General features: G+C 51.1%; 1 protein-coding gene across 6 annotated transcripts in view; it reads left to right on the top strand.

The window, feature by feature from the left end:
• Positions 1-21,930, top strand: part of Cabin1 (calcineurin binding protein 1) — a 150,568-nt gene that overhangs the window by 84,813 nt on the left and 43,825 nt on the right. For all 6 annotated transcript variants that reach the window (XM_013520399.1, XM_013520400.1, XM_013520401.1 and 3 more), the window contains exons 27-29: positions 6,816-6,998; positions 8,599-8,930; positions 21,584-21,697. In XM_013520399.1, coding sequence (XP_013375853.1) covers positions 6,816-6,998; positions 8,599-8,930; positions 21,584-21,697 — 629 coding nt within the window. The remainder of the gene's footprint in view (positions 1-6,815; positions 6,999-8,598; positions 8,931-21,583; positions 21,698-21,930) is intronic.

Raw genomic sequence — 21,930 nt, 5'->3', positions numbered from 1 at the left:
AACAGTAAGAAGTTGAAATGTTTATAATCTTGCCATAAATGCTGATTACTATGAGAAGTTTCTGGTGAAAAACTTCTGGAAAGGAGAACAGGGCCAGCTTGCAGCCTGCTTGCTGGTGCCAGTCATTTTTCCTTTTGGCTTCCAGGCAGCTCCTTAAAGAAATCCACCCTCAGCTCTGGAGACTTGGGGCCAGGCTGGGCAGTAAGTAGTACCTGCAGGTCCTATTCACTGTGCCTGTTGCCCCGCAAGGTCCTCCCTGCACAGGCCGTGGGAAGTTTGGCTGAGTCGAGCTCTCCTATGTCAAAAACTTTTCATTGGTGTCTTTCCCTCTGTCAGGACCAGGGCACTCAGAAAACCCCTGCTCCCAGGCCCTTCCATAGCATCTCCAGGTGGTGGTTGAGCCAGGACAATAGTCAGTACTTCCTGCTTCTTTCTCTTCACCACTGGCCCTTTGCAAGGTCAGGCGAGACAAGAGAATCTCTATCAGGGTCGACAGCCTTGTCTACGGAGCATCAGCAGAGCCACCTGGTCTTCTGAGTGCTCAGCACAGGCCATTAGCACACAAAGTTACATGTCAACCCCTTTTGGACTCTCAGCTGCAGGACTCTAGATAAGGTCTGCAATACCCACAGCAGCTTCATGGAGGAGGTGGGAATGGAGCAGACCTGGAAGTTCAGTTAGCAGCCAACTGGAAGGTGTGTGTTTCCCAAGCCAGAACTCCGCCTCTACACCCACCTGTACATTCTCCATGCTCCTCTTACCAGTGTACACGGGAAACATCAGACTGAATTGAGCTGATCAAGAGGCAGGTGGAATGTGGCTCAGGAAGGGTGAATTCTTGCCCAAAAGCATGAAGCTGATAGGTGGGAGTCCCAGCCTAGAAATCTTTGCCCCTTCTCTCCCAGAAGTTTCCCCTACGTGTGATCTTCTCTGGGTGCACTGGCCCTTCTGTGGCTGTGGACCTGGTGCCTGAGAGATGACCCTGCAAAAGGGCCTGCTGGGAGAGGGGAAGAGGACAGCAAACAGCGGCGTCCTTTCCTCTCCTGCCCTGCTCTGGGGCCTCCCAGAGCAGGAGGAGAGGGGCTGCCCGGGGCTGCACAGTCCTCTTTACTGCCTGCCCAGCCAGCTCATCCAGCTCTGGGAGTCTGAAGCTAGCCTTGTATTCTCTAAAAACTTCTTCCCAGCACTGAGACTCTGTTACCTCCCTGCTGAGCTCATCCAGCCTTGAGCTGTCCCATCCCCGGCGGCACCCCTGGTGGTACGAGAGACTTTTTTTTACATATTTTGACGTTCCCGGCAAGCTTCTTCCACCATTGTTTTTGTCTGTGGCTCACTGAAGTCCTCCGTCAGCTGTACGAGGGAAGGTTGGACTCACCATGATAGGAGAGACAAGGAGATACCCCCTGTCCAGGTAGATAGAACCATTCTTTAAGAGACTTTCACTCCTTTTACCCTTTCAATGTAAAAGCAATGAAAGTTGAGTTTCCTTCTGACCAGCTTATTGGTGTGAAACCTTTGGTTAGTTCTTAGAGTTTAAAGTCAGAACCTTTTTTTTTTTAATTTGAGAAAGTGAAGAGTACAGGAGAAACTGACTGCAGAGCAGCCTGGGCCCAAGTAAAAGAAAAAAGCAAGATAAAAGTGCACCGTGAAGGACACAGCACATGCTATTGTGAGGCCCAGAACCCTTTCTAATCAGCATGTGCCCTCCCCTTCAGACCCGCAGAACTTGAAAGGCGTAGACAGAAACTGGAACCCTGGTCCTTGAGACCCCTTGGTGGCTCTCTGAAAAGATGAATTTATTGTCTATTTCTTAGGTGCAGAAGTCCTCAGAGTTCTCCTGTGGTGCCACTGCCCAGGGTTTGGTAGGAATCTTGGCCAGCACTTCCCACACGCCACTACCTAAGGGCGCGCGCGACCCCTGCCTTGCCAGCTCTGCCCCAACATTGTGACTGGAGGTAGTGCTACAGGGTCACATGGCTTTGACCTCATTAAGGATCCCTTCCATAGGGCCACTTTGCTACTATGAATACCCCTGAGATAAGGTCTTACCTAGAATTGCCACAGTACGCCAGGGTCAGTGCCTGGCTCTGCTTTGCAGACCCTCAAAGGCTTGGCCGTCTGGCTTCTGAAGTAGTGTCAGAGGATTGGAGAAGGGCTTGAGAAGGTACAGGAAGTCCTGTCCCTCCCGGGTCCCTGAGCTCCTGCATACCCTGCTTCTCTGCTGTGACTCTTATTGCTGTGGAATATATTTTAAAAGAGGCTCAGGAACTTCCCAATCAATTGGCTGTTGCTCAAGGGTACAAAAGGCCCACAGCACAACAGACCGTTCTGTCTTTTTTTTTTTTTTTTTTTTGAGACAGGGTCTTGCTGTGTAGTTCAGGCTGGCCTTGAACTCACTATGTAACCCAGGCTGTCCTCAAACTCATGGCGATACCCCTGCGTCAACCTCTCAAGTGCTGGGATTACAGGCATGCACCCCCACACTTGGCCTAGGCTATCCTGTCTTGCCTACAAGATATGGTTCCTGGTGAGGTCTGGCCGCCTTCCCTGCACACTCTGGCAGATCAGTGGTCCCCTCACATTACAGCATCAAATGGGCATTAGCACATCGAAAGTAAATTCCCATTTGCTTAAGTCAATCCTCAGTTTTCATAATGATCACAGCTGGGATTCTACTAAACTGGCGATTCCTTTAGGCCCAGAGCCCAACAGCGTGTGAGCCAGTAAGCTTGAGAGGCAGTGTGCCAGTGGGTGAGATCATCCTGGCTAGGCTTGCTTCCTAGAGCTCGCTGCAGAATGTGCTGCTCAGCCTACAGTGATGTCAGCTGGTCTTACTGTGACTGAGGGGCTGGCCCTGGCTTGGTTCTTAGGGGGACCTTGACTGCAGGGCATGCCCTGCCATCTTTTGGAGACTGAGGTCTCTTGAGCATTGTCTAAGCCATCGATGTCAGGGGCAAGGAGAACGCTGCAGGGCAGGATGGGTCAGTGGACTGTCACTCAAGTGTGCCAGACACTAGGCCAGCCGCCCCCCCCCCGAGGGGGAGCGTAATGTGTGTCAAGGGCAGAAGTGGGGAGACAGTGGAAAGTGTGTTGAAAACCATGAATTGGGGGTCTGAAAAGCAGCAAAATCATCCATCCAAGCCTGCAATTTGCAGATCTGAGATTAGAAGGGGGAATGGGACCCTGACTTTGGCGCTCCGACAGTGACGGTAGCTCCTGAAGCTAAGGGTGTGCACTGATGGGCCTGCCTTTCCACAGGGATAGTGAATGGGCTCACAATGGGGACTGAGGTTTGGAATCTCTTTCGAGGACTGCAGGCCTGCTTCTGACCCCTGCTTCCTGCTTATTGGTTGGAATCTGGCCTTGCAAGTAAGGGAAGAGCCCTCTGTCCCAGTGTCCCTGTGTGCGGGCCGGCCTGCTTGGACGAGGCTGTGTCAGTGCCTGGGAACTGCTCACCACCCTGTCAACATGCTGTTGCTCAGGCCTCAGCTTCAGTAGGCCATCAGCAAACCCTGTGCCTGTTTAGAACTAAATCTATCATAACAAATTTGAGACATTAGCAATAAAATAATCTCTGAAATAATAGTGTGGATGATTGAGCTGACATTTCATGAACATTTACTACGTATCAGGCACTGATTCAAATGCTGTGTATGTGCTAACCTGTGTGATCTTCATGATAATTCTGTTAACTAAACACTTGTATTATCACAGCTTTACATGCAGGGAAACTGAAGTGTAAGTAATCATGGCATTTGCCTGGTCTCTCAGAGCTAGTAAGTGATAGAGCAGAATTCACCTGTATAGCCTGGTCGTCCAGTGTCTGGGTCAGTGATGACAAACCTTGTAGCGCTTTCAGTGATACAAACAGCCTGCTGTGGCGCGTGTGCCAGGGCTCACCCTCACTGGTCTAGGCTTTTAACTTTGTGGAAATGTCTTTGTGTTTTGCTGTAAGTTTGCCCACTGAGTGGCTCACACAGGTCTTCTTGGTGGGTCCTGGGAGACTGCCTAGAAGGTGCTAATACATCAGCCAATACTAGGTTTTTAAGGTAGCTAGCTGAACGTAGGTTGGAGGGCCCTAGAGTACTGTGTCTGCCTTTCCCCTCGTGTCCCCACGAGCCGTGTGGCTTGGGCCTCTCTGAGATGATACGTGGTATAGTTCACATTGGGGCAGGGCCTTAAAGGTCACAGAACCAGTGAGGGACACACGAGGAATTTGAACTTAGCCCTCTTGATTTCAAGTTCATTGAGTTTCAGATTCAAAGTTCAAGACAAAAATTTTTTTAATGACTATTTTATCCCTATTATAATCTTTGTACCCCGCCCCATCCTTTTAAGGGTCTTGCTAAGTTGTCCTGGGTGCCCTTGAACTTGAGAACTAGTTTTCCAAGTAGCTGGGAGATAGGTATGTGCCACCATGCCCAGCTGTAATGTCTCTTTCTTAAAGCATATACTTTTTGCCTCAGGGTTAACAAAATACTTTTTGAGGGGTGGTAGTGGTGGTCTCCCGAGTGCTGGCATTAGAGGCATGCACTGACCACCATGCCCAGCTTTTAACATTTCTTGTAACTCAGATCTGCTGGTACTGAACCCTCTTAGTTTTTGTTTGACTGCAAAAAGTCCTTAGTTTCTCCTGCACCTTAGGAGGGAGGTATTTTTACCGAGTGTAGAATTCTGAGTTGCATGGTAGTGCACACCTGTAATCCTAGCACTCTGGGAGAATCGCAAGTTTGAGCCCAGCCTAGGAAGGAGATAAGATCCTGTCTCAGAAGAAAAAAAAATTCTGAATTTACTGTTTTTTGCTTTTAGCACTTTAAAGGTATTGTCTGACTTGCATAGTTTCTGATGAGAAATTGGCTGTAAATCTTAACTTTGCTTCTGTATATGTGATATCTTCCTCTGATTGCCTTTAAGATTTTTTCTATATCTTTGGTTTTCAGCAGTTTGAATGTGCTCTGGCAATGATTTTTTCTTATGCTATTTAATACATATGTGTATCTTTTTCTTGCTTGGTGTTCTCTGAGATTCTTGTGATTTGATATCTATTGTTTTAGGGAAATTCTCTCTCTCTCTCTCTCTCTCTCTCTCTGTCTCTCTGTCTCTCTGTCTCTCTCTCTCTGTCAGAGATCAACCCTGTGGCCTGTGCATGCTAGGAGAGTGCTGTAGTTATTGTATCTTAAAACATTGTTTTTGGTCTGTTTCTCTCTCATCTCTTTCTGTGACTCTAATTGATGGGTTAGATCTTGGATGCTCCATTCTGAATCCCCCCTTTCTGCCTGTCCTTCTGTCTTTTTTCTCCTGGTTTGGATTATTTCTGTTGACCTAATTTCAAGTTTTGGTTTTTCTCCCTCTCAGTTGTGTCAGGTCTGAGAAACCTGGCAAAGACATTTTTCATCTGTTCTTGTGCTTTTCTATTTCTCTCATCTCCCTTAGACTCTTGCTTTCATTTTCATCTTATTTCTGAAATTCTCTGTCATTTCATAGGTGATGTTCAGGTCTTATATTACATCCTTAAACATGTATTAAAATCGTGTTAATCTTCATTATCTTAAATTTCCAATCAAGCATTACTGAGATCTGAACCATCTCTGAATCTGATTCTACTGACCATTTTATCTCTTGAGAGTATAGACCCTCCCCCTTCTTTTTTGGTGTATGCGTGTGCCTTGTAATTTTTATATTGAATATCAGATATGATGCGTAGGACTGAAGAAACCGAGATAAATAACACTATGCCTTGAGTGGACTTCACTCTGTTTCCAGGCTACTAGGGGAATCTGAACTAGCTAGTCACAAGTCCAGCTGGGTTGGAGGTTGTTGCTCTGCTAACCTTCAGTGCGCCAGTAGCATCATAGTCCTCTCACGTTCTTATGCGTAGAGTGGGGACCAGTTTGCTGTAAAGTTTTTCTCAATGTTCCAGTTCAATCTTTTGCCTTAGGTGTATCTCAGGGAGGGTCTCCCAGCCTGCTCTTGTTCTCTCTCTGCAGTAGGCTGCTCTGCTTGGTGCTTGGTGCTTGCTAGCCTGGGGTAGGGCCTAGCGGGGCTTTTCGTTGTTTTGGTCCAGACTCAGACTTTGGCAGGCTCTGTGTCCCGGCATTTCAGAAGTGGGACACTCTTAGAGATCCTGTCATTCCCTTAGTGGGAGTTTTCCTGCCCTTCCTCAGGGCAGAGTATTTTCTCTTCCCTTTTCCTGTACCCTGGAGATAAAAGGTTCACTGCCCCCCTAATTCCCCGAGAATTTTGCCCTGCCCCTAATCTTTTCTACACACCCTGATGGCCACAGCCCGCCAAGGAACGAACGTAAACACCCTTTGAGTCCATGACTCCTAGGTATCCAGACTTTTATTCTATATCACACCTGGCTTTTAACAACAGGTTAAACATGTTTGCCAAATTATTTCCTATTTCAGTTAATTCTGTTGTAGCTCTGTGGTAGAAACACTACGTAATAGAGATTACTGTGCATCTCTTCTCAGCTCTGCATTCACCAGCCTCATGCTGGCAGTTTGAAATCAGGCATGATGGGAATATTTACACCACAGAATCAGTAAATGCTACAAGCCAGGGCTTTTTTTTTTCACCTGAGAGCCTGTTGTTGGACATTTATCAGAACAGCACTGTTTGGGGAAACCTGAGGAAGGCGCCCGTGGAGGTTGGTGCCTTTGGCGAGTGGCTCTGGGGCCTTCCCAGATGGGTTGGGCTCGGCAGGGTCAGTGGCTATGTTCAGGCCATCTCCTTTGCAGAGGAGGCCCCCTGGGGAGGCCCCTCCATTTTGGAGGTGGTGTGGGTTCATGTTCCTGCCCTCTTTTCCACAGATCGAAGCCAGGACAGCACAGCTGTGGCACTCTCAGACTCGAGCTCAACACAGGACTTCTTTAGTGAGCCCACCAGCTCACTGGAGGGCTCCCGGAAGCCTTACGCAGAGAAGAGGGTACCTGTACTCGGTGCCCAAGCAGGACCGGCCAGTAAAGACCTCCAGGGGACTGCAGAGGACAGAGGTATGAAGACATACCTCAGTGATGCCTGGTAGCATTCTGGGCAGAACTGAAGACTGTAGGCTCCATGGGGTGCTGGGCCTGGCCTGGCTTCTGTCTTCGTGCCTCCTCCTGCTGTCCTAGAACCTCTCAACTGAGCAAGTTACTTCCCTCTCTGAGCACCCATTGTTCTCCGTATAGGATGGGAATGATCCCAGTACCCACACCTAGGGTTGTAAGGATTAAATGAGGCAGTTCCTGACGGTGCTGGCGTGGAACCTGATATACCGTTTGTGCTTAGCGGCACTTGTCATTGTGAGGGCCCCCACAGCCCAATCTGGGAAAACCATGCCCATGTCAATGTGCCTTACTTTTTTTCCTTGGTAAATAGTTATATTAAAAAGTCTCTGCATTCTAAATGTCATAAATGTGTTTTGTTTTTAGTGTGAGTTAAATCAGGCCTGTATGAAAAAAAAAAATCTCCCTTTTTTGAGCAGAGGGCTTTGACTGAAGCCCAGGATACACGCAGAGTAGTCTCTGGGGAGCAGGGATGGCAGGTGGCTGAGGGGAGCTCTGAGAGTGACCGACTGCTCAGATTCTTGCCTCAACAAGAAGAGTGATGGTGGCTAAGTGTTCTGTACATCGGACTTCTGCCTGGCTATACTTTGACATGGAGTGAGGGGAACTTGGCCTTAGTCTTGCCCCCTGGGCCCTGCCCCAGCAGGTGCCAGCTTCCTCCAGGCCTCTCCTACAGTAAGGGACAGGGCTGCCAGGAGCTCAACCTGTAATGCAGACTGTCTTTGGAATGGGCCCTCTCTGCCCTTCTTCGGGCAGGATGTGCAGGGTGTGCAAGAGCTACAGGCCAGAGGCCATTTTGGCATTGCCCTGGCGCTCTCCATGGTCCCCTCCCTGTCCTCTTCTGTCCTTCCCACCTGGGCTAAACAGCCTCCTCTATTTGCATCCAAGGACCCTACACTTTAGGAACTAGCCTGAGACTCTGTAGCCATTGTCATCACCCTGGGGCTCTGCCTGGGCTGTCCTATGCTGCCTGGCTCCCCTGGTCCCCAGTGGAGTGGGGCTGGGCATTCGGGCTCTGGGCTCCCTTCAAGTGGGGTCTGTGGGTAAGCTCTTCGCTCATACACAGCAGCCCTGGAGAGATGTGGGATAGGCTGTGACCGGAGGCAGTGAGATGTGGAGCTAGCATAGCGCTTTGTGAGCCTTCCTTGGCTGTTTTATTTGATGATGGTGGTGACAACACTTGCCTTCTGCAGGCTATTTCCCCAGACACTGTGCTGGTCCTGGAGATGGGACAGCCGTGCTGCCGTTCAGTGGGGAGGAACAGGAGCAGATTATAACTCCTACTTTGTAGCCTTTGGGGCCCTCTGCTGCGAGGCAACCGGGAACTCCTGTTTTATAGGGCAAGAGGCCAGATGACCACAGGCCCGGCCAGTTGTGGCAGAGCCAGCGCTTGGCCTTGTACCTTCCACTGGTGGGTGCCCATCCAGCACAGGCACCAGCCCATCTGTGCTAAGTGCCTCATTGAGGTGCCTCCATTGCTGGTGACAGGTGGCGACATTGGCAGGGTCTGAAATCAGGGTGACTTTGTTTTCCTTTTCAACTGTAGGAAAAACAGAGGAGTCTTTGGAGAGCACAGAAAGCTTCCGGGCTGCAGAGCAAAGCATCCAGAAGCCCGCAGCAGACCCCCCAGCCACTGTTTGCATCCCTGTCAAGCCCCTGGTGTCTGCGCCTGCTTTGTGGGATGGGAAAAAGAGAGGTGACCCTCAAGGGGAACCAGTGGTCTTCCCTCAGGGACTGCCAGCCGGTGCTGAGGAACAGCGCCAGTTCCTCACGGAGCGGTGCATTGCTTCCTTTCACCTGTGCCTGAGCCGCTTCCCCCAGCACTACAAGAGTCTGTACCGACTGGCCTTCCTCTACACCTATAGCAAGACCCACCGGGTGAGTGGGGCCTGGGAGAGGGAGGGCAGGCTGGTGTCCTTAAATGTGGGTGGGCAGAACCAATAGGGCTTAGATGGTTTGCATGGGAAGGATGGGAGAGCTCTGAGACAGGGCCAGTCCAGAGTGAGCCAGCTTGTCTCAGGCCTCAGCCCTCCAGCTGCATCTGGCGGAGGCCCCCTTGCCATCATCCTGCCCCTCAGCTCAACTCCCTTTGCAGCTGCCAGAACCATCTTCGCTGCCGCTGCTTCATGGGGGTTGGGTGCTGGCAGTCTGCTCTAACTCTTTTTGGAAAGCAACAGCTGTGCCCCAGACCTAAGCACTCCCAGAGGCTTCCCAGTCAGACCTCTTGTGCTGGCGTTTAGCGTTTGTGGAGGGACCGCAGTGACTTTCTTTTTCTTCAGTCTTTCCTCACTCACCCAGCAGGAGTTGTGGAGAGACAGTGCCTCTGGTTGTGGTGCCTGCTTTCATGGAGTGTAAGGGTGGTGGGGGTGGGGGTAAACACATACCAGTCCTGTAGAGAAAATAATGGGGTGCACAGGAGTGAGGTTACTACTGTGGCTCCATGACGATACCTTCTGTGGTGTGAGGGACAGTAGCAGGCTGGAGGAAAGGGAGGGCCAGCGTCAGGGCCAGCAGCCTGGGAAAGTGGCTTTGTGGGTGAGGACTGGGGTGAGCAGGGGAGCAGGGTGGCCTGTGGGTTTCTTTGAGACCTGCCTTTGCTTGAGTCACCTAACTCAGTCAGGCTCTTCTTACAGCAGCCTACTGTCCCCTGTACTTGACCCCTGCCACCTTTTCTGTGGGGCATTTTAACCAGGAAGGGCAGTTGACTGGAGAGATGGACCCTATCTTGGCATTTGTTACTTCAAGAAGTCTGTTTGGGGAACTAGGCACTAGGGTCCAGAAAACTATGTGCCTTGTCCCTGCAGTGACAGACACATTCATGTGGTTTGGCCAGTTTCCTTAGAGTACAGCAGGGGGAGTTGGCCTCAGTGGGCCTGGGGAGGGAGATACCATCCTCAGGGGCTTGGTCTCTGAGATGTGGTGTGTGCTGGCAAACAGCAGCAGGTTCTGGCCTCAGCTGCCCACTGCCTGTCAGTGCTGCTGCTGCTGCACATGGGAACATAGCCTGCCTGCTGCCTGTCCTGTAGTTGGCAGTAGACCTGACCTTTGTACCCTAGACCTTCTCGGGGGCCTTGGGTATTAATAAATCCCAATCAGCATGTGTCCTTGCTGCTGAAGCAGTTTGCAGGCCAGAGAGGCAGTGGCTGATACATCTCCCCTAACCCTCCACCCCACCACTTCTGGAATTTACCCCCTTCCCTCTAATGGGAGCAGTGGAGTCCACTCCAGTCTTGGTGGGAGGGACACTGGCAGCCATCAAGTTCTCCCTTACCTTCCCCATGTAGCTGTACAGCCCTCACCAGCTGTGGTCCACTGTGGTGGTCAGCTCTGACCAGCACATGACACTTATGGTGCCATGCTCAGCCCTTTCCCTGACACTGTTGCAGGGTGTTTTCCCCAGAGCAGATGCTGAAACGGAATTTGGGTGCCAGATGGTTAGTAGGGATTGGTACCTATGGAAAGAAGGAGAAGGATGCAAGACTGGGTGGGAGGAGAATTGAGCTGTGTGCAGGCCCTATGAAGCCCTGGCCACGCAGCCTCCACTTCCCATTAAAGTGCTTCATTTTGCACCGAGGGAACCAATGCACATAAAGCATTCAGCACAGAGCCAGGCACAAGCGGCTGTTGTTACAACCTGTCTCTCTTATTTAATGAGATTTTTCAAAGTAGAAAACAGAATTTGTGTCCAAATTAGAGAAAGTTGGAGTGGGGAATGACTGTAATTCTGTAATTCTTACCCCTCTCAAACAAAAACTGTCTCATATTTTACCTCTCCTCTGGCACTTGTGTATATGCACTGCTGATTATCTGCTTCCAAGGCCCCAGCTACCTTAGGACCTGGAGGTGGGGGACATGTCCTCTCTACATCTGGGAACCTGGACTTGGGGTGACACGGCTGAGTGGCTGAGCCAGGCGTCAGCCAGGGTAACCTCACCCAGAGCCCAGTTGCTCTGTTGCCCTCATGTTGTTAAGTATATCTACCCTAAGTGTGTTTGCCATTTTGCTCTTTTTAAGAACATCTACCAGATCATTTTGGTCTTGGTGCCTAGGATGGGTAGATGCCAACCCACACCCATTGGTGAGAATGGAGGCTTCCTGGAATTGTCTGTACCATCAGTGTCTCTGTCCCTGGGCAACCCCCATAGCTATCGCACGCTGTTTCTGCTGGCTTTTCTGTTAGCTGTATTTCTAGATGGGGTTCCTTAGTTTTGGGAAATGGAATGCTGGCCATGATTCTGAAAGAGATCCCTTATGTGGCAGAAATCCCCTTCCTGCAACTACCCTGACTACTCTCTCACTGGCTTGTCGTCTTCATCCAGAGACTTTGCTGAGTAGTAGTTGCTACCACCAACTTGAATGGCAGGTCACTGGCACCTCACTCCATTGAGAGCCTGAGTCAAGACCTTCCTGCTGCTTGGTGCATGCCTCTGTCCTGAAGGTGGGGTCTTGGTGGCAGTACTGCAGTTTGTCCATGGAGTTGAGGACATAACTCACTCTGTCACTCATTCAGAACCATTAACTGGCAAGCAGTGACCACTTTCCTAACGGAGCTGTTTGGTAACAAACACTTCCTACTATATATATGTGATAACAGCACGTTTCTTCATAAATCCTGCCTGTGTGCTTGCCAGTGGCGTTTCCCTTTTGCTATCTTGTGGCTCAGTGGCCAACTGGAGTGTGAGATACCTTCACTTTAACAGGGACCCAACAGACAGCCTGCCTGGGGTTGAGTGTTTGGCTCCTGACTTCTCCTAGTCTTTCACAAGCGTTCAGGTAAGGCTCAGCTCATTTCAGAGCCTGCCCAGGCCTTGCAAAGAAATTATCTTCAGGGCACAGGATGACACTCATTTCACTGTTGGCGGCAGGAATTTTTGAGTAGCGGCAGAGAATATGGGTTCTAAGCTGGTCATGCCTGGGTTCAGATCCCAGCTCTGTGATGGGAGCTTTTGGAGGCTGAGGCTCTTTTGTTAAATGAGAATGAGGGTAATATGCATGTAGGATTATTGTGGCTACAGGGTGGTGCCTAGCAACTAACAACCCTCTAGTTGGGCCCATTTCCTTAGTCTCAGTATCATTATGTCTCCTTGCTCCTCTACCTAGCCTTCTGAGGATTCTTTGCTTAGGCAAAGTTACGAAGGGCTGAGCCTGCCCCTGAGGGATCCTGAAGCCTCTTTGAGGTTTCCCTCTCACCAAAGGCTGGCTTTGAGGCACACAGGTTACCCACCCACTTTCTGGTAGGCAGGCATCCTGCTGGGGTACACTGAAGGCTCAGGTGCCTGAAATCACAGGGCTCCAAAACACTCTCCAGATGTTAGATTGGGAAGATCATTTATGCCAACAACCTCAAGGGTGCTAATTCTAGCATCTGTTTCACTTACATATCTAGGATCAGTCTTTGCCAAGATTTTGATCTCTGATCTACCAGTCTGTACTCAAAAAGCTTGGCTCCTTGAGCCCTCTTATGCAGCCCCAGAGAAGATGGCATATGGCCTCAGGACATTTTGCGGGATAAGGGCTCTGGCCTTCATTAATGGGGATCTGGAAAAAGGGCAAGATGTGGCCACCTCTGCCTAGCTATCCTGGTACCTTGTGCTCTACTGTGAACCAACCCTCATCTGCGGTAACCACTGTGGGGATCCAGGGCAGAGCAGCTGATGAGATGGGCCTGGAGCCAAACCAACATGAAAAAGAACAAATTTAGAAACTCAGGGCCCAGCGTGGTGGCGCACACCTGTAATCCCGACATTTGGGAGCCTGAGGCAGGAGGATCGTTGCGAGTTTGAGACCAGCCTGAGCTATAAAGTGAGCTCAAAGCCAGCATGAACTGCATGGCTAGACCCTGTCTCAAAAAGACAAAAAAAAAAAAAGAAACTCACACTTTTCAACTTCAAAATGTACTAAAATCTACAGTAACCAAAACAATGCAATACTATTCAGCCTTTAAAAGGAGGAAAATACTGTCATACGCAATTACATGGATGAATGTGGATGATGTTATGCTAAGTGAAATAAGCCCATTACAAAAAGACACATATTGTATGATTCCACTTATAGGAGTTATAAGGGGTCAGCCTGACTGCCGTTAGCCAATTAGACCCCATTTTTGGCCCAGGACCTCTGTGGGGTGAGCCCAGTTTCTGGGTTTGTTTGGAGGCTGACTCCCTGTATGAAGCCTACAATGCTGTATTTTCTGCTGCAATAACTCCAGGAAGGCCATTGCCCTTTGACTTCAGAGTCACCTTGTGCACTGGTGTGAACCTAGGAAGCCCTGCTAGAAAACCCAGCTGGCCAGCTGGCTCTGAAACCTGCCCTTTGCCCATCTCTGTGGGGTACATACTTTACCTTTTCCTGCCATTGGCTCATAAGGGCCCCATAGAAGCCAGGGGGCTATTGTGGGTAAATGAGGTGGCCTCCGGGGAGGGCCCTGCACCATCGGACTAGAGTGGGTGTGAGAGGTGATCATCCAAGTTGTGATGCACAGGCTGTGAGATCTTGCTTTGAGTGAGCATCTGGGGTGGAGGTGGTGAGCTTCGAGTTCTACACTACCCAAGCCTTCACCAAGCAAGACAGTGGGACCAAGAGTCACGAGGGTGAGCCGGCCACAGAGCAGGACATACCCACTTCCTTCCAGTCCTGCTCCCTTTCCATGCCCATAGAGCAAAATGATGTTATGCCTGTGTAGCCTGGGCTGCTGCACCCCACTACTAGTAGGTTCTTGGCAAGCTTCACTTTGTATAGTTTGCAAAATGAGACCTGTATTATTCATTGTGCATTTAAAGTCTCTCTGCCACCTGGCTTGAAGATTCTGCTGGGCCTTGGGGCCAGAGGAGGTAAGATAGGTTCCCTCATGAGGGCTGCTGCTTTCCTGGTCATCTTCCCCACAAAGGGACATGGATTCCAGCAGTTTGAACAGGTTTGAGTGCTCTGCCAGCAGTATCCATTGCAAATAAGATTGTTTTTGTTTATTTATATTTTGGTGGTACTGGAGATTGAACCTAGAAAGTGCTGAGCTGCATCCCCAGGACTTTTTCTTTTATTGTGAGATGGGTCTCATTTGGTTGCCCTAGTTAAACATGAACTTGTGATCCTTTTGCCTCAGTCTCCCAAGTAACTGGGATTACAGGCATGCACCTCCATGCCTGGCACAAATAAGATTGTTTAAGGTTGAAAAATAGAATAAATTACAGAGTACCTCATTGCCTTAGGACCCATAACGTGGCAGAATTGTGTTTTAGCATTTTTTTCTGTGCCGCTCTGCAGGTTCATTCATTCAGCAGCTGTCTATTGAGCAGTTGTCACATGAGAGCTGCTTTTTGAGATGCTGCGGCTACAGCATTGTGCGCAGTGAAACCCTTGAGTGTGCACAGACCAGAGGGTGGAGAGGAAAATACCTGTACTGGCAGCTAGTAATGAGTCTGGGAAGAAAAACAGAGTAGCAAGATGGAAGGCAGAGGCTGGCTGTTTAGACAGGGAGGTTGGCGAAGTCCTCTCTAAGCAAAGACTGAATCAAGTGGTGGAGGGTATTGCGGGGGAGAGAGGCTTCCAAGTGGCCCGCACAGCCAGCCCACCTGCCTTGTGCTAGGAATCAGCCTGGTGGGAAGTGATGGCCATGGAGGGAGGGAAGTCAGAGGTTCGCTAGAGCCTGACTGTGAAGCAAGAGTTGTGGCGACATCATTCTGAGGTTAAAGCCATTGCAAGGCTGTAGGAGGAGCATGGTATTGTGTGGCTAGTGTGTGAAAGACACTTACGCTGCTGTGTAGGTGGCGAGTAGGGTGTTGTCCATTAGAGACGTGACAGACCCAGAGCAGTTTATAGCAGCCTGGACAGAGTGGGAGCCCAGGTAGGGACTCAAGAGGGAAGAGTAGTACAGTGCCCTGGGTCAGCGACTGTGTGCCCCAGAGGCCAATGGCCTGCTAAAACTGGCCTGTGGTGGCCAGTACTTTGTAGCCCCATGGAGTAGGAACTGAAGAAGTAGATGCTTCCTCCCCTCAGGCAGCGCTCAGGAATGATGGGAGCATTTCCTTTCAGTCTGATTTCTGTCTGTTTAGACACATACACACACGCATGCACACACATATGCATGCACGTACGCACAGACATACACACACACACATGCATGCACGCACGCATGCACACTCACACAGGTGTACACAGGTACTGCTTCGGTTTTGCTCTTTTTGTTTCTGATATGCTCATCAACTCTGATCACATAACTTTTTTTTTTTTTTTTTTTGGTTTTTTCTCCGGTACCGGGAACCGAACTCATGACCTTGCGCTTGCCAGGCAGGCGCTTTTGCCGCTGAGCTAAATCCCCAGCCCCTCACATAACTTTTAATAGCCACAGGGCGTTATACCTCCTTCCACCATTTCCTTAGGTTTTGGCTTTGCCAAACATGGAAATTCCCATAACATTAATATTAATATCTAATCGTAATATTTTATGATTAGAAGGATCAAAAGTAAGTCTGTCAGGTATGGGACTGGGGGCATTCTTGTCTTTCTGCCTTCACCCTCATCCTGTTGCTAGAGGTGTCCTGTGTAGCTGGGGAAGTCTGCAGGGGTGGAATCTCAGCTTTGTGCACATTCCTTGCAGCTCACCAGGGTCCCCCATCATCTGGTGGCCGCATATGCCTCTTCCCCAGGCCTGGGGAGTCCTGTACTTTGAGGGCCCAGCCAGTTCCCCTCAGTGTGGGAGGTGGGGCAGGGGTGGCTCCGCAGGCCCCAACCGAGACCTGCACTCACTCCTGACTCCTCCAGTTTTTCTGGAAACTGTGAGCACCATTGCTGCCTCCAAGCCAACTCCTCAGGTGTGGCCAGGTGAAGGGCTGAGCCCAGCTGAGGTGCGCAAGCATCTTCCTGGCTGTTGTCACGCTTGCTAGGCAGCAGGCCACTCTGAAGATTCCCACTGGTCTTTCAGAGAGTATGTTTCTACTCCTACATCCCTGCCAGGCAGTTTTATACTTGGTGTGTCCCCATGTAGGCATAGTGGAGCCTGGACTCTGAGCGAGTCTCTTTCTCTTTCTCTGTCTCTCCCTCTCTCTCTGCCTTGGTGTTGTGAGGGAAAAGGTAGTTAAGTCATGAGTAGAATGTTGTTAACGGATTGTGGCAGGAAGAGAGCGCCTGAGGGCGCAGAGGCCCAGGCAGAGTATATCATCCAGGCCACCCATACAGTGATGGCGGATGGTGCCTGAGGTTAGCTCTGCCTTCTAGCCTTGAACGTCGTGGGACTGCAGGTGACTGCAAGGGTAGTAACTCTGTTTTCCCATCTTCAGTCATCAGCAGGCATTGCCAAGCCCCTTCTACATATAGAGCCTTTGGTACAGCTGGGGACACGGGCTGCCCTGTCCCAAACTTCGGCTTCTTGTGCAGAGAGGGAGGCTCAGGGGCTCCCAGGAGTTGTGGCCATCAGCCCCTGTGCATTGTATTGAACTGATCAGTGTCATGGTGACTTGGGCTCGTGGGCAGACATTGGGGTCAAGGTAAGCCATGAGGCATGGGCTGTCTCACTTAGGCCTGGGAAGCCTGATGCCGGGTGTTCTGCCTTGGGTACAGCCCAGGGAGCCTCACTCATGCTCTTTTGCCCTGTTTGCCCCCTTCACAAACCTCTTCTTGCTTTCAGATTCTTTGAGCTTGGGAAGCCCCCGGCCTGTTTCTTCTGAACCCCTAAGGTGCTGTCCTCCCTTCCCTTACCCACTGCCAGCCCCTTCTTGCTGGGTGCCTCAGATTGTTCCCACAGTCTGGTGTCTTCTTCCTTCCCATTTTCTGAAAGCACAAACCCTACCTGTCTTCCTTTCGTGCTTCCTACAAATGTCTTTCATGTCTCTTCCATGGGGTCCAAACTGGATCAGTTCGCTGAGGAGCTGTGAGTAAACAAGTCAGCGTGTGTCCCTGCCTTCGTAAGACTGACAGAGAAGTAGGGGCAGACCAGCCTCTCAGTGAGCCAGTGAAGGGGATGTTTAAGGTGGCTATTGGGCTGGAGGGACAGTATTATAGGAGGCCATATAGGGGTCAGGTAGATGGCACCAGATGAGTGACCTCTAGGGCCCACAGTGGAAGGAGGACCACCCATCAGAGGAGTGAGGAAAAGATGAACTGCTGCGTGGGCTGGAAGACTGAGGCAGGGAGCTGCCCCTCTCTTTGAAGGAGGTGCAGCCTGAAGGTTTGCAGGTGGAAGCGTTTGAAGTTCCTCTCTATTCTGCCCTGGAGAGAGAGTTCAGATGGCAGATGTAGCGCCTTGAGGTGGCCACGTGCTTCTCGGCTTCTTCCTGCCTCTTGTCGGCATCCCTCAGCATTCAGTCTGCCCTTGTCGGAGCAGGGCAGTCCGGGAAGATGTGTGCCATTATCTGGGGAGTGGCTCCCCGGGGTTCTTCCCCGTCCCAGAGGTGCTGTGCCACTGATGCTGTCACAGATTGCAAAGGCCTGAGGGAGATCTGGTTGTAGCAGCTGTTCACAGTGGCCAGCTCACATCACATGCCCCGGCAGGTTTGTAACGTGGCTTGCCCACCTTGTGGTGAGCAGGGGAAGAGCCAAGGCCTCAGAATCTCTGGCCTGGACCAGACTGCAAGATTGATCCTGCCACTTTGTGGCTCTTAGAGTTTGAGGAAACTCTTAAACTCTCCAAGCCTGTTTCTTCATGAGTAAACATGATTGCTTATCATGAGCATTTATGGCACTGTGCTCTGCCCAGGCAGCATTCTCACCTTGCCTCACCTTGAGACGCTGAAGTGGCAGAGCAGGCTGTGTGCTACAGGACTCGCCCCCTCATTCAGCCCGCCAGCCTGGCACCCACCAGATCCCTGGTCAGGTTTCCTGGGCCCCATCAGCTCCCATCCTGGGCCTCAGATGTGAATTAGCTAAGAGTGCTCGTGAGCTGTCTGGACACTTTGTACCTTAGCCATCGATCAGCTGGGGCTTGGGAGACAGTGGGGGAAATGTGCTCTCCAACGGTGCTCAGTGGCCAAGACTGCGGGAGGCTAATTTATAATCCTGGTCAGGTTTGGCAGGCTAGTACTTTCCACAGTCTTCACAGGTGCCCCAGTCCTGTCCTGCTGCTGCCCTGCTCCTTGGTCTGCCCGGAGAGGAAGGGCCATTGGTGCAGATGTCGCTGCAGAAGCCATAGAGTGGTGGCAAGCAGAAACCAGACGAGGATGTGTCCCATTGCTGCAGGACCTGCAGTGAGGGGTCAGGGCAGGGAAGCAGTGTCCTGCCCTTCACCCTGGCTCCGAGACTGCTTTCTTGTGTGTCCCAGCTAGAGGGAAGTCTCTGTCAGGGCCTTCTTTTCTGCATTTTCTAAGGAAATGATGACTGTTGTAAAGATGCTTCTTTAAACCATGTTCCTCCATCTCTTCTCCTATCCCAAACTGCTGTTATTAGGTCACCTGAATACTTCTCACAAGTGCCCAGGGAGCCCCAGAAACAGCTTTGGGGTCACAGCACTGGGGTAATTTTTCTCTAGCCTCCTGTACAGCACAGGTCAGGCTCATGCCATGGGCCTCAGCTGGTGGTGTGGGGGGGTGCCTCACAGTGACCGTAGCTCATCCCCTCCACCTTCTCAGCTGGGCCCTGACACCCTTGCCTGCCTGAGTTCTTGCTGCAGCCAATCCCCCAGCCCCGTGAAAACCTTATGCAAGCCATAGTCTGGGTGTTGCCTCCTTCTAGAAGCCTCTCTGACCTTCCCCATTGCTCCCAGCTTCCATGGTCACATGGACTCACCTGTGGTATTAAAAGCACAGGCAATGTTTTCCGTCCCATGTCCTCTTCTGTGAGGGCTCACCCATGGCTTCCTGTACCAGGGGAGGATACCACATGGGCTGAGCCTCTTACTTCTTCCTCTGCAGACTCTGAACCAAGTTACACTGAGACTTAGGGGTCACAGCTGACTTGAATGTGCCGTGTAACCCTCTTTCCTGAGCTCCCTGAGCTTCTGGGTGCTGCTGAGTCCTGTTGGCTTGATGTTTCAGCCTTTACTTCTCCCAGCCTTGATGAGCTAGCTGAAACTAATTTTGTGTTTATTCCTTTTAATCTCGTGCCCCCTGCACTTTCCCTGTGTCTTGGTTACTTTTCTGTCATTGCTGAGACAAAATAGCTGACACTCAAAATTAAAGAAGGAAAGGTTTATTTAGCTTACAGTCTGTGGAGGTTTCAGTCCATACTCAGCTGGCTCCAAGGCAAAGTGGCACATGACAGAGGGCAACAGTTCATGGTGGCACAACAGCAAAGCAGCAAGAGCAAAAGGAGGAAACAGCAGCTGGAAGAACAAGTCTCTTTCCCTCCCTTACATTGTATGCAAACTACCCACCCCAGGGCAAGTGTAGGACTCACATCTGTAATCCCAGCATTGGACCATGAATCAGTCATAACTCTAGAAGCCTGCCCCATGACTGCATGAGGATTTGGGGGAACATTCAGACACAAACCATAACACCCTGCCTTTTCACTCTACACTCACCTTCTCTGTGGCTGTCCCCCATCTCTCCCCTTCCAGGGCCTGTGGTGGAGCTGGGCAGTGTGGCTGGGGCAAGTGGGGTATGGAGGGTAAAGTATCAGCTTGGTCTCGTAAGCAGCCTCTTGAGGCTCCTGAATGAAGTGTCCTAGGAGACAATCCCTTGGGAGCCTGGCTGCTGGGTACTGTAGGGGCATTTGTGAATCACAGCTCCTCCTGGAGTGTTGGAGCTCAGAGGTTGAAGACAGAGAGTGAGTGTTTCCCTCTTCCTGAGTGTGGCTCAGAGTGGCCTCTGTGCACCTCTCGGGGCTAGCTCAAGGGTCGGAGGACTCTTTTTGCCCTGATACCCCCCTCCTTGCCTACTTCCGGCCTCAGATGCAGCAGACAAGTTTTCACTGGCATTCCTGTGAAGGAAAGGGATGAAAGCACTTGTTCCCAAGGCCTTAGAAAGGCCTCTTAGTGCTGGAGGGGAAAGTGTCTGAGCAGACCATGGCGTTAGCATACCCCAGCAGCTGCAGCCTCAGAGTGGCCCCATGTAGTCCCCAGTCCACTTTCCCACACTCGCTATTTCAGTTGGAGTGGACCCCCTGCTCTCAGCATGTCAGACTAGTGCGCGCAAGAGGGGCTGAACCAGAGAGCGGGCTTCCTACACACAAGCAGGGAGGGGTCCTGTGGGTGGTGTGCGCTCTGCCTCACCCAGTAGCTTATTGTTGCTCTCCTGGCATCTGGACTACGCCTGGTCTCTAACCCCTGGCTGCATGTCAGGGTAGACCAGACCTGGCTGCAGTCCTCCTTGACCAGGGCAGCCTTGATTTTAAATGGCCTTTTCAGCCACTCAGAGCCAGGCCTTGTCCTTGTAGAAACTGGCCTTGGATCAGGTTTCCCCTGGGAAGTGGCTTTCTCACTCAGGCTTCCATGAAAGACTGAGCTTTTTCTGCTATGAGTGTATCGTCCAGGAGATGCATACTTGAGACCACCTGTCTCCATTCCAGAGGGGCCTTCATTCTGGTGTGCCCCACCCCCAACACAGCTGCTGGTCCCAAAGTTCTGGGGAGCAGCCTGTGGGGCACTATCTGTGCAGACAGAAGCAGAGGTTAGAAGCTGGCCATCGGGACCCACAGACAGCAAGCCAGGAGTCAGGGTTTGTTCCTTTGCCTTATATAATGGGGGAAACTATTTGTAAGTTCACCCTGGCCAGCAGTGGGAAGAATGGGAATTGGGGAGACAGGTTTGCAGGCTAAGAAGTGGGAGGGAGTTTGGAGTAGTTGGCATATGTGGTAGTGAAGGCCTGAGCCCAGGGCTGGGAAAGATAAGAAAGGAGTCTGAAGGGGGAGGAGACCTCGTTGTCTGGTGAGGGTACGCATTGTGGAAAGAGGATACAGGTCCAGCTCTGCCCCTAACTAGCCTGCCTCCTAGAGGATAACACTGCCCTGAGGTGAGGTTCACGGGCAAGATCCTCATTCGGTCTGCTTGGCCACCTTGGTAAGGACCAGAGAGAGAAGAGAGCTGGCTAGGCAGCTGGTGGGAAAGGACTGCTCTCTGGGCCAGTGTGAAGGCCCCAGAGAAAGCTGCAGAAGCCGTGCTGATGTCCACCCTCTCTCTGCCTCATAGGCCTAGGTTCCGCATGGGAGCTTGGGGGACTGAGCACTGTGGCCAGAGGCCAGCCCTCTGAGCCTGGAGCAGCTGTACCACTGCCTCTAAATAAGGATTTCTGGTAAACAAGCCATGGTTGCCTTTTGGTTGTCTTTTAGGTTTGTGAAGTTTCCCTCAATGGTAGGTGGACTCTGGGTCCACATGACAGTTTTACAGGGTTGGTCAAGGCAAGAAGTCTTTTGTGCCCACCTTGGGCAGTCAGAGGCCACACTCCCAAGTCAGTTGTACTGCACAAGAAATCAGCTCAGGAAATACATCCTATGGCACAGTGATGAAAAGCCATGACCAGAGCTGCCTGGAGTGGTGGGATCAATGTCTGCAGAGCTGCTCATTGTGGTTTGCCAGTGCAGTCAGGAAGGAGGGGACCACCTGCCTTCCCTGTGGATGCCCTGAGCAGCCCACACACTCACTTCCAACCTACTTCTTCTTTCCCCAGAACCTCCAGTGGGCCCGTGATGTGTTGCTAGGCAGCAGTATCCCGTGGCAACAACTGCAGCACATGCCGGCACAGGGGCTCTTCTGCGAGAGGAACAAGACCAATTTCTTCAACGTGAGTACTTTGCCTTGTTGATTTCTGAGGCTGCTTACTGTTACTGTTTTTCATTGAAGGCATGTGAATCAACCCCCGTGGGTGGGCTTTCCCAGGGTCACAGGTCTGTGGGATTCTCAGAGAGCAGGCCGGATGGTGCAGGCTAGAGTGTACCAGACTTGGGTATGGGGCTGTGATTGCTGAGTGACTTCTGAAAAATCACCATCCCCTCTAGGCACCAGTTTGCCCTCTTC

This window comes from Chinchilla lanigera, unplaced genomic scaffold, assembly GCF_000276665.1.
Source record: "Chinchilla lanigera isolate Chin_1 unplaced genomic scaffold, ChiLan1.0 scaffold00054, whole genome shotgun sequence".
Lineage (NCBI taxonomy): Eukaryota > Metazoa > Chordata > Mammalia > Rodentia > Chinchillidae > Chinchilla > Chinchilla lanigera.
Note: the sequence above shows the minus strand (reverse complement) of the source record. Positions and strands in the feature narration are given on the sequence as shown.